The 12199-nt window shown below is 36.7% G+C and overlaps 1 protein-coding gene across 3 annotated transcripts in view; it reads left to right on the forward strand.

Moving 5' to 3' along the window:
* The window catches only part of TP63 (tumor protein p63), a 246224-nt gene that overhangs the window by 84657 nt on the left and 149368 nt on the right, over positions 1-12199 (forward strand). For all 3 annotated transcript variants that reach the window (XM_061167911.1, XM_061167912.1, XM_061167913.1), the window contains exons 2-3: positions 7308-7436; positions 8202-8334. In XM_061167911.1, coding sequence (XP_061023894.1) covers positions 7308-7436; positions 8202-8334 — 262 coding nt within the window. The remainder of the gene's footprint in view (positions 1-7307; positions 7437-8201; positions 8335-12199) is intronic.

Genomic DNA, 12199 nt, shown 5'->3' on the forward strand with positions numbered 1-12199 from the left:
ATTGAAATATTAGGAATTTGGGGGAAGTGGTAGGAGAGGGGTATAAAAATACCTCCATCAGTAAGGCAATGACTTTTTTCTTTTCTTAAAAATATTTTTGTTTGTTAATGTATTTGTCTACTCTGGGTCTTTGTTGCAGCATGCAGGCTCTAGTTCCCTGACCAGGGATTGAACATGGGCCCCTGGCATTGGGAGCATGGAGTTTTAGCCACTGGACTACCAGAAAAGTTCCTATGACTTTTTCCTTAAAAGCAAAAAAAAGTCTTCAGATTTCTTTCATGAAAACCAACACTAACATAGTTCTTTGGTGAAGTGGCATAACGAGAACTTTCAGAAAGATATTCTTTGCTTGTGAAATTTTTCGGTTTCATAGGAATGAGATATTTTCAGAAAGCAGTGGAAGCCTATATTTCCAGGTGCTGTAATAGGTTCTAGGGATGTGGAAGTGAACAAGGCAATGGTTGCTCTCAATGACTTTGCATTCTGATGGAGAACTGTCAAAAGACCAATAAATATATAATACAGTTGCAGATAAGTGATTGAAAAAATACATAGAAGTTCATAGAATGATTTTAGTGAGTTTATTTGTCTAAATTCAATCTAGTGCATTCCTCAATATTAAGAAAATCCCTCTGATTCAATTTTCCCACAGTCCTTCTAGACCTTTATACTCATATGGGACTATCAATAAAACCCCTGTGAGTCCTCATTTATAGAAAGTATAGATGCTGAGAGATAAAGTCTTTTCCAATTTTTTTGTTGTCATTGTTATTGTTGTTTTACAACTCTGTGTTGTAAAGAACCAGGAAATTAATAACATGGTTCTTGACTTTCAGTTCCTAACTTGTTAGCTGGGGCAATGCCATTTCAACATGAATAAATTATAATAGAATTAACTAAGGAAAGAGTACTTACAGTGTGCCAAATTGAGTAAATGAACTCAAACAAACAAAAAAAGAAAATATTGTCACTGGCCTAACCCATCCAGCGGCTATAACAAAATACCACCAAATGGCTTGTCAACAACAAAAATTTATTTCTCACAGTTCTGGGATCTAGTAAGTCCAAAATCAAGGCACCAGCAGGTTCGATGTCTGATGAGGTCTCCCTTCCTTGTTCATAGATTGCTAACTTCACATAGTGAAAGGGGCAAGAGAACTCTGTGAAGCCTCTTTTTAAGGGAACTAATCCCATTCATGAGGACTTTACCATCATTACCTAATCACCTCCCAAGACCTCACCTCCAATAAGTTTCAACATATGGATTTTGGGATAGACACAAACATTCAGTCTATTGCAGTAGCCCTTCTGAGCTGAGTTTTACTGGATGTTGGCAAATGTAAACAATAAAGTTTGTGGGAAGATAGTGGAGTATAAGAGATCATGATCTGAAAAGATTCTTGGTTGAAAACGAGCAAGATGTAGAATGCAGCTGGTGAATATTTTAGAAAAGAGGGTCTTTTCAAAAGAATAAAGAGAATGATGGGCTGCCAGAGCTGATTAAGTTTTGTCCAGGGCACAAAGATGAGTGACTGCAAATTCTGAGTCAGGGAAAAGTGACCTGATAAAAATACTGTGTGGGGAAGACTGATGATCATATATGCAGGTTAGAAGGGAATTCTGACAAGTGAAATGAAGGCAGGAAGAATGTTCAATGGGAATTGGGAGTATAAGAAAAGATTTCTCTCTATAAATCAGAGAAACCTCACCTTTAAGGCAGCAAATACCTGTGATTAAAAGAAGGACACAAAATATGAGTCAGAAGATTCAGTACTTGAGAGAGGGAAAGATCACCTCAGAGTTAAAAACTGGTGAATTGATATTAGATACACCGACTGTAATGAGAGAATTTGGGGGCTGGGGCATACTATACAGTAGGTCCTTGGTGGTTTTCTATTTTATATGTAGTAGTTTATGTATGTTGATCCCAAATTCCTAAATTATCTCTCCCACCCTTTCCCCTTATCCATTTAAGCTTTGTATGTCAAAAGTGAAGCTGGAAGATGGGTTTGACTTTAAGAGAAGGAACAGACTGGTCATTTTTCAACATGAAGTTGAAAAGAAAATATTTCCTTCCAAAGAAAAGTTCTTAATGGGCCTGATTTAGATTATGTGGGTGACTTCCAGGAAGTGAGTTTACCTCAAGTATTTGAGTAAATTTACTCCTCCGGGGCTCTTGGGCACTGTTGGGTTCAATAAAGAGGCAGTTTACTAAAAGACATCAAGGTGCTCTTCAGCATCCTTAAAATTAAGCATGACAATTAATAATGATAATTGCAGAGTAAACTGAAAGCAGGGGAATGTTTCTGAACTAAAAATACAGAAGAAATTGTGTGATTTGGACTGCTCCTGAGGCCAGTCAACACCCAGGGATTGAACCCGCATCTCCTGAATTGATTGGCAGGCAGATTCTTTATCACTGAGCCACCAGGGAAGCCCTGAATTAATACAGAGATTTCACCCAAAGGCAAAACATTGGAAGATAGGTAGGACTTACTTCATTCTTTCTGATATCAGCTGATCACTTCCCTTCCTTTCTCTCAAAAATATTTTGCGTATTTATTCACAAATGGAAATCAATACTGGGTTTGCAGAAGAGAGACCCTGAATATCCTCAAAGCTAGACAATTGATTTTTTTTTAAAACAGAGCCCTTTCTTCAAATGAAATCTTGCTCAGAGCCCTAATACTTGGAAAACAGACAAAAGTCAAACTTCATTGTATTAAGGACAGCTATGTTTCTGGAGATCTGCTGATATGGCCATTTCTTTACATATGTGAATACACTGAGGCACCTAGGGTTTCATGAAACAATTTAATAATCACCAATCTATACCATACCCCACCCTCATCTTTTTTAATAAAGCCCTCTTGATGCTTGAGGCCGTGAGGGAGGAAGCTGCCTAATTTAATGTTGCAAGCCTGAGACAAAGGCAACCTAGGAGAAAGTGAGAGGTGATGGGGCGTTGTTTTGGTCCAAGGATACAGATACAGAATGCAAGATTTGAACTGAATTGAAATGAGTGATGATTCCAGTTAAGGCAATTATCAATACGTCTGTGTGACACTTTTAAAACTTTGACAAACCTTTCAAATACACTATTTAGTTAGCTTAGTTCAGTAAGTATTGCCTGGATACAAATTATATGGTATTTGATCTAATAGAATCAGTGTATTGATTATGTAAACACAATCATTGTTTGTGTAAACAAAAACATATAACACATTTTCTATAGGTAAGCCTTTCAAGTAATGCCTTCAACCACTCTGTGAAGGAAGCATAGCTGAAAAATGTATGGTACAAAAATACTAAGTAGCATGGCCATGGCTTCATAGAATGTCAACAGTAAAACTGAGATTTGAACCCAAGTCTGTCTCACTCCAATACCCATGTTCACTCTACTCTAACCTCAAGGAACTATCAAACTGCAAAGATGAGAGATCTAGGCTCAGCCTTCAATTATTTAAAATTCTTTGTCATAATTGTTACACAGGTAAAAAGCTAGCATTTGCGAGATGCAACAGGAGGCCAAGAAAATTTAAGGAAAAATTTTATTTCAAATAAGCAACCAGGAAATCCGCTGTGGGCTGGAGAGTACTGAGGACTGGGCAGGCGTTTGAAAGGCAACAGAGCAGAGATGATGCTCTTCATGTGACATTCAAGAAAACTGAAGCTCACGCAACTGAGGGGCATTTTCAAGGTGATGGATCTGGTTAGCTGTAACGTCAGAGATACAGGGAAGGTCTTTTTAGAAATCAAAGAGAAACTAAAAGGAAAATATGAAACAAAGGAATACCAGAGCAAGCATGAGACAAACCAGAACTTCCGTGTAGAAATAGTAAAAGAAATAGAAATCCTAAGTGATATTGGAGTCAATGATATTTTTTCTCTCTGCTTTAGAGGCAAGTGACAGCATCTAACTTCCATCTAAGCTCCTTTCTTCTTTTTGAGTCAGCCCCATACTGTCTGTTATTTAAGATCTAGGTTATGTTAACTGTCAGTCTCTTAGAAACTATACCTACATTTCTGCCATCTTTAAGAAGAAACATGTACATTTTCATATTAAATGTCACACACTGAATATCACTGAGAATCTACTTCATGCTGCTGAGTTTACCTTCTAGTACTCACCTGGCTGTCAGGTTATCAATCACGGTGTTAAGGTCTTTGGATATTAGGGATGTGCTTGTGGGTCCATGTGCAGGATAATCCATATGACAGCTTATTTACATTTTGGAGTTTGAATAGTCAATTCATACCTTTGTTTACCTCCATTTTCTTCACTGCTTAGGAATTTTTATTTTCTCCACTTCCTTCTCCTTCTGTCTTATTTGAAGGAACATATTCAAAATCAAGCATATTCAAAAGTGTCACCTGTGGGTGAAATCTTAACTCTCAGTCAGTATTAGATTTATTAAATTTCACTTCCTTTCTACTCACTAGTTGGGAGTATATAAACCAAGTCTGGATTCTTTCCCCAAAAGAAATAAAGAAAATGAATTTACTCTTTTGATGTAAAGATATTGGATTTTCAGATGCTCTTCTAATTATGGACAGATTTTTCTGGATGGGCCCATGAGGAACATTGTAAACTTTCATAGCCCACTCTTATTTCCACCTCCATCAGGTTAACTTTCTTACTCATTGTACCTGCTCTGCTTAGGCCATTGAATCTGTTCTCATGGATTTTTACCACACTATAATGAGGATTTCTGTTTCTAAACTTCTGGCCTGTTTCTCTCCCATAAGTTTAAAGTTTATTCAACTGTGTGCTATACTTTTAATATATCCCATTGGTTCCTCAAACTTAACATGCTAAGATGGAACTCACCATCTCTCCTTTCTTTCCAAGCCAGATATTCCAACTGTATTCATTGGTTTCATTAATGGAATCATCAACCACTGAGTTCATTAAGGTTGGAAACTTGACATCATCCTCGCCTCTACTATTCCTTCTTCTTCCTTCAGTAACATAAACAATATCTGATTTAACCTTTTCACTAATTATTAAAATTGTCTCCATCATCTCCACCCCATGTATTATCTGGACTTATACAACCTCATAAATAACTTTGTCCATAAACCAATAAGCTATAAATCCTTCCTCCATACAACTTTCAGATTTATCAGATATATTTTGGGTCAAACTCATGCTTCACATCCTTTAATACTGTAGAGATGGCTACATTAACCTACGTATGTGATAAAAAATTGTATAGAAATGAATACACACACATAGACACAAAAGAAAGTACAATAATATTAGAATTTCTGAATAAGATCATATCAATGTCAATATTCTAGTTGTGATATTATATGACAGTTTTGTAAGATGTTACTTCCCATTGGGGAAAATTGGGTAACTGGTACATGGACGCTGCTGCTGCTGCTGCTAAGTCGCTTCTGTTGTGTCCGACTCTGTGGCCCCATAGATGGCAGCCCACCAGGCTCCCCCGTCCCTGGGACTTTCCAGGCAAGAACACTGGAGTGGGTTGCCATTTCCTTCTCCAATGCATGAAAGTGAAAAGTGAAAATGAAGTCGCTCAGTCATGTCTGATTCTTTGCAACCCCATGGACTGCAGCCTACCAGGCTCCTCCATCCATGGGATTTTCCAGGCAAGAGTACTGGAGTGGGTTGCCATCGCCTTCTCCGGGTACATGGATATGCTCTTTATTTTTTATTATAACTGTATGTGAATCTATAATTATTTCAAAATATTAAGTTTGCTTAAAAATATCTTACAAAATTCTTCAACACTCACCAGAAGAATTTAAGCTTTTAAAACAGCATGTCACTCTCCACCTTTATCTCCTGACATTCTCGGCCCAAAATTTTTACACTAGGCTAATAGCATCACCCCTGGAGAAGGAAATGGCAACCGACTCCAATATTCTTGCCTGGAAAATCCCATGGACTGAGGAGCCTGGTAGGCTACAATCCACGGGGTCGCAAAGAGTTGGACACGACTGAGCGACTTACTTTCACTTTACTTTCACTTTCAATAGCATAACAGACTGTTAACTCTGTAACTTTACTTCTTATCTGGCCTGACTAATTTCTTCTCATCATTTAAGGCTTTTTCCTTGATCTATCAGATGAGATGGTATATGTCATCATTGTACATTTACAGTGTTATGTGCATTTTTATCACATTTATTAGAGATTTTTTCCCCCTGTTTTAACTTCTTTACCAGGACCTTTTAGTGGGTGAAAGTCTTATTTACTTTTATTTCCAGTGCCCATTAATTTCCTGACAAATAATAGATGTTCTCTGTATATCTGACTTTAGTAAATGAATGTGTGTCTCTATAAAGCTTAAAAACCATCAGCAAATCTAATGTAACTAGACTTAAAGCATTCATTTGCAAATTTAAGATAATTGACTATCCCACTATTTCTTTAACTCTTTATAATACTAACAGTAATGATTAAGAGCTTAGCCAAGTTCATCCTAGAGTAAAAATAGTCTACTGATAATCACAATGAATCACATACGTTTAAGGTGAGATATGCAGATAGAATACAGATTTGGAGACTTTATCACCTGAGAAAGCTGATGTTTTCCTTCACATGTATAAGGATCAAGTTTTCTTTTTTTTTTTTTTTTAAGTAAAAGCAAACTTGAGGACCCTATAACAAAATGAAGCAAATAGAAATACCATTTATTTGCAGTGTATTCAGATGTTTGCTTATCCCTTAGTCTGATATAGAATTCTACATTCCAATTAAAAACCACCCACGCATACACTAAGATATGTAACTGGTGATTAAAGAAAAATCGAATTCAAAAGTTTGAATTTATTGTCCCTGGGCCTGATGCTAAGATGGTAGTTAATGAGAGGGATAACTATGCTGAGGGTAAAATTTAAGATTTCTAAACTCATTTTTATTTTCTGATTTTGCTTTTTACTTGCTGGAGGCTGAATGGGCAGATAATCAATTGAGACATTTGTGAAATGGGTTTAATAATAGGTCAGATTCACTGTCAGACTTAGTGAGGGAATGTTTATTTTCTTTTTGAAATCTGCAGAATGTAGATTTTGGATAGTGGAGGTGCAGAGTGTAACTTTTCTAGTTAAGAAGTAGAGCTTTGATAGAAGGCTTGATTGCCTGATTTTAATCACAAAATGGGATCCTTGCCACTGCCTAAAGAGATACCAGTTGCTTAACTCATAAAATTTGCTGTGTATACCTGCATGTTTTTGAAGATTCATTCACTCAAGATTTTGATTGACTATGCTTTAATTTTAATATTCTGTCTCATTAACGTAGAAACTAACTCTAGTTTCATTTTTATCCATTTAAGGTTTGTAGAAACCCCAGCCCATTTCTCTTGGAAAGAAAGTTATTACCGATCCACTATGTCCCAGAGCACACAGACAAGTGAATTCCTCAGTCCAGAGGTTTTCCAGCACATCTGGGATTTTCTGGAACAGTAAGTATCAAATAAGCAAAAAAGCTGTTTTACATGAACTGTTATAAATAGGTAGTGGTGGATAGTCGAAGTACTGCTTTTGAAGGCATGTTTTTAGAATCAATAAAAATCAGGTGATATTATTGGGAAAAAAATATTCTCTCCAATAGTATCTCTGTGTTCAAAATTCAGCACAGATTTATTCAGTTTTCAACAGGAGAAAATCATTGTTGTTCCAAGGTGGTATAATTTTGGAGGATCAGAAGGACTCTCCTACCTAACCCAAAATAACTTCCCCAATGACTCTGATACTCAAATTCATTCCTTTGGGTTAAAGACTTATATACTTTTATATTGTAAATAATCACTGAGAAAGTAAAACACTAAATTTTATTGTTCATTATACCTTGCTAGGAAGAGGATAATTATCTCCTTAAGATTAGGTTGGGACACCTAAGTAAATTAAGGGAAAGATGAAACAATATCAGAGTATTGGGGACCCATACGATTAGGATATATCTCTGACTCGTTCCTTCTGTTCTGTGTTCCACCTAGTGATTCTTTGATGAGGGCAGTGATTTTTACTTTACAAATGGAGCTTAGATTTGGAATACCAGAGGTTTCATATCTGGTAAGTATTTGAGCCAGAATTCATGCTGAGGGTTTCTTACTCCAACCAATGAGCCTTGCCAACTTTAAAGCAAAAAGAGCTCATTGTTACCAACCGAATGTGTGTGTGTTTGTCCCTTTCCACACCTAACACACTTTTGTTTTCCTTTATGGCAGACCCATCTGTTCAGTTCAGCCCATTGACTTGAACTTTGTGGATGAACCATCAGAAAATGGTGCTACAAACAAGATTGAGATTAGTATGGACTGTATTCGCATGCAGGACTCGGACCTGAGTGACCCCATGTGGGTGAGTGGCGTGGGCTTCCCCTTTAAATCTGTGGGTCTTGCTATCCACTTCTCTGTTATACCTCTTCCCTGAAACTTAAAAATCAGGTGACTCAGAATGGTCAAGGCCATTGGAAAGAGAGTCATTGTGGTCAGCAGAGAAATAATTAAGAGCTGTGGATTCTGAGTCTGCCTCAACTCTGCATAATGTATATGTTTCCATTGGTGTGGAGAAGAGGGTTGTAAGTAATTCCTTGCATTCTTTATCTGAATTGCTCCTCCCAGTGTTTCACAGCTGGTGGAGACAGAACCAAAGTCAAATCCTGGATTGTATCCAAAGCACTTTCTTCTATGGCAAACTGCCTTTCTTATAGAATTATCCTTTTTAAATGATGAAGGATGAAGTAAATTCTACACAAATATACAGATTCAAGTACCTGGTAATAGAGTAAGAGGAAAGAAGCTAATATCTAAAATAGGCTCTCTCTCTCTTTTTTTTTTTTTACTTCACCACTGGGTCACTCATGACCTTAGACCTCAGTTATAAAATGGTAAGAACTTAGATGTACACACCTCCCAAGCAGCTAAGAAGTATACAGGTTAAGAATAGTAAAACATTTTACTGAGGTGCTTAGGTGAACTTTCTTGTATTTGTGCAATCCATCATGCTAACTGATGTGTTTTCTTTTCTTTTTTTTAATCATTCATTCATCCCACAAGCCCTACTGCTTTTCCTGTATAAAAGCAAACAAAAATCTGTAGAAAAATAGAAACTAAAAGAGCTAGAAAGAGGGTGGGGTGTCATAGAGTGTCTGCTGATGTGATTAAACGGAGTGCTTTATAATGTACCATGCCTTTCTTTTTTGGAGGTGGGGGCGATTACCAGGTAACTTCACTTGAAGGAATGGTACAGATGAAAGATGTTTTGGTATACCCTTGTCTTTCTGATTCAATGTAAGATTTTACTGGAATTCTCACTGTATACTTTTTGATACAGACTGTACTTTTTAATATTGGGAGAAGAGGAGATGGGGGAAAAAGGAGAGCAAATGACCAAAAATAGAAAGTTGTAATTTTACAAATACACTGATATTTTGTCACCAAATTGATAAATGAAAAATACACTTCTTCATTGGCCCATTCCATCTTCATATGGGTTCAGTTCTCAATTATCCTTGAGATAGTGAAAAGAAACTGATAGGTAAATCCAAGGTTAAGTAATTCAAAGCCTGGGAATGTATGATAATTAAGCATAAATATTTATAAATACATAAATTCTGATTTGACAGTGACTTAGAAATTAGGATAGTCCCCATTCATTTAATAATATCACCTCTTATGCTGATAGGTTTGCCTAGGTTGATGCCCTGTGTCTTCTTACATTCTCTCCAGGCAGGGATTTTCTGTTTCTCATAAAAGCGAGTCAAAGTTATTTAATTTAAAATGCAGAATGAAGTATTTTCATCTACAGTTCCTATTATTATTATCTTCTCACATACTGAAGCACATGGTTTTTTAATGTGCCATGCTGTTTCTCCTTTGCTGTTAGACATTTTCTCCTTGAGAACATCTCATTTTTTCTACCTCGTATCTAGCCATTTCCTATCCATCCCTCAACATCAAGCTTGCCTTACCTTCTCTAGGAAAACATTCCATATCACTGTTCTCTACCAGTCTGAATTAGAGATCATTCTACAGAAGCAATCTAGGTATAATTTTAGTCATAAGACTTATTATATAATATTAATTTTATCTATTATAATATTTCTTTCTCTAACTCTAAAGGGGACCAGTGTCATGTTTTGTCATGCACAGTATTTTCTTTTTTTTTTTGCCATGTTTTGCCCTTAGTAGGCCCTCAGGAGTTTTTAAAGTCATAAGAAATGAGACTTGGAAGTTATCTAAAAAGTTAAAATGTTCCCTTTAAGATGGCCTTGTCCAAAAGATTTTTTTTTTCCCCAATGGCTAGAATGTCCTATATTTCTATTGTTCAACACAGTAGCCATTAGCCATGTGAATCCTTTGGGCATGTGAAATATGGCTAGTGCAAAATGAGGAACTTAATTGTAACTTTAGTTAATTTAAATTTAAGTTGTTTTGTGCAGCTAGTTGGTAGTGTATTTGGTAGCAAAGTTCTAGAAAACCACCAATCAGGGAACCATTCTCTGCTTCAACATTCACAACAGCAAAGCTTTCAGTCCTGTCCTCTCTTGTATTCCTTCCATTTTGATTATAGTAGATCAGTATAAAAAGTGTTGTGCTCCTTCTTTACCTCCATTGTTTCCCCAGTTCGGTTTGAAAGTACTCAGATTTGCCCTTTGAGTCATAAAGATTCAGTCGTTTAAAGTTCATTTTGGTGCTTTGGGGGCTTCCCTGATGGCTCAGACGAGCCTCCTGCAATGCAGGAGACCCTGGTTTGACCCCTGGGTTGGGGAGATCCCCTGGAGAAGGGAATTCCTTCTCCACTCCAGTATTCTTGCCTGGAGAACTCCACGGACAGAAGGTCCTGGCAGGCTACAGTCTATGGGGTCACAAAGAGCCAGACATAATTGAGCAAATAACACTTTCACTTTTGGTGCTTTTACAAAAGAGTTAAAGGAAACTTTGGAGAAAACCTAGTGTAGTATCTAAGGAAGAATCAGCTAAGCTATACAGTGATCTTCTAAGAGGGTAAGGAGGACGGAGAGAAAGGCAAAGAAATTCAGATATAATTGCTCATGTGGCCAGTGTCTTATTTAGCTAAGAAGGCACGCCTTGTTTTTTAGGTTTTTATTATTTAAGAAATGTTTGAGAGGATTATTCACTTATATTCAAAATTTTTTCCTGAGCATCGGCTATGAATATATATGCCTGATGTTGATTCTTTTTAACTGATTTTTGTTGATGCTCATTTATGCTGGTCTCATTGAAACAGAGTATTCCATTTGAAACTGATTTAAATGTTCCCCTTAGATGTCTGAATTACAAATTTTCTTAGGCTTCAATATCAGATAATGGTTAACACATCTGATATTTTATTTAATCTTTCCTGGAACTTCATGAGGTATAAATTATTATCATTGTTTTAATAGAATTAACAATTCAAAACAATTAAATTTAATAAATAAAAAAAAAGTGGTTAAAAACCTTTTATAGGATGATGTGCATAGTCATCAGCAGTGTCAGTATTTTGCCCACATTATTGGATGCAATCTTTTCTCATTCTTTTTCTACAGTATTGCATTTGAGTGAAACTTGGCCTCTGTTTTTTCTTGAGTACCTCTGTTTCTATGAGATTGAGGTTTACCTGTGTGGAAAAGTCTCTACTCTTCCACCAAGAGATAGTCATATAGTAGAGAGTCTCCATACCTTTCTCTCCTCTGGGGAGGCAGGCACAGGACACCATTGCTAACTAGGAATAATGAAACACAGTGCTGCTATCACTCACCAGCAGCTTAGAGCTTGAAATTAAATGTGTCAGGTTGAGGGTAACAAGAAATCAGGCTATAAGAGCAGAGTAGAAACATTTGCAAGGAGCAGAGAATTCAAGTGATTCAGGAAAAACTGGAAAACGAAATGGAGTTTTGCCAGTATGGGAAACAAAATCACTTGGAAACAACTGTATTGAAAGGAATATGCAAGTAGAGTGAGGCTGAATTGAATACATACTTGCCTCTCTGTGGTCTTTCTGTTTTTCTCTCCAAAGAACTGAGGCATTGCTATTAAAGTGTAGTTCTGCATGAATCCTGGGTTTTCCCTTGACTTAGGACCATTCTGACATCCTCATAGGCATCCATGTGAGGAGGCCACATGGGTAGGACTAGATAACATTGGTAGTCCTTAGCTAAATGAATGACAAAATGGTGGACTAGCTCAGGATGTAATAGTAACTGGTGTTCTGGTTTAGA

The sequence above is a fragment of the Dama dama genome, chromosome 19, assembly GCF_033118175.1.
Source record: "Dama dama isolate Ldn47 chromosome 19, ASM3311817v1, whole genome shotgun sequence".
Lineage (NCBI taxonomy): Eukaryota > Metazoa > Chordata > Mammalia > Artiodactyla > Cervidae > Dama > Dama dama.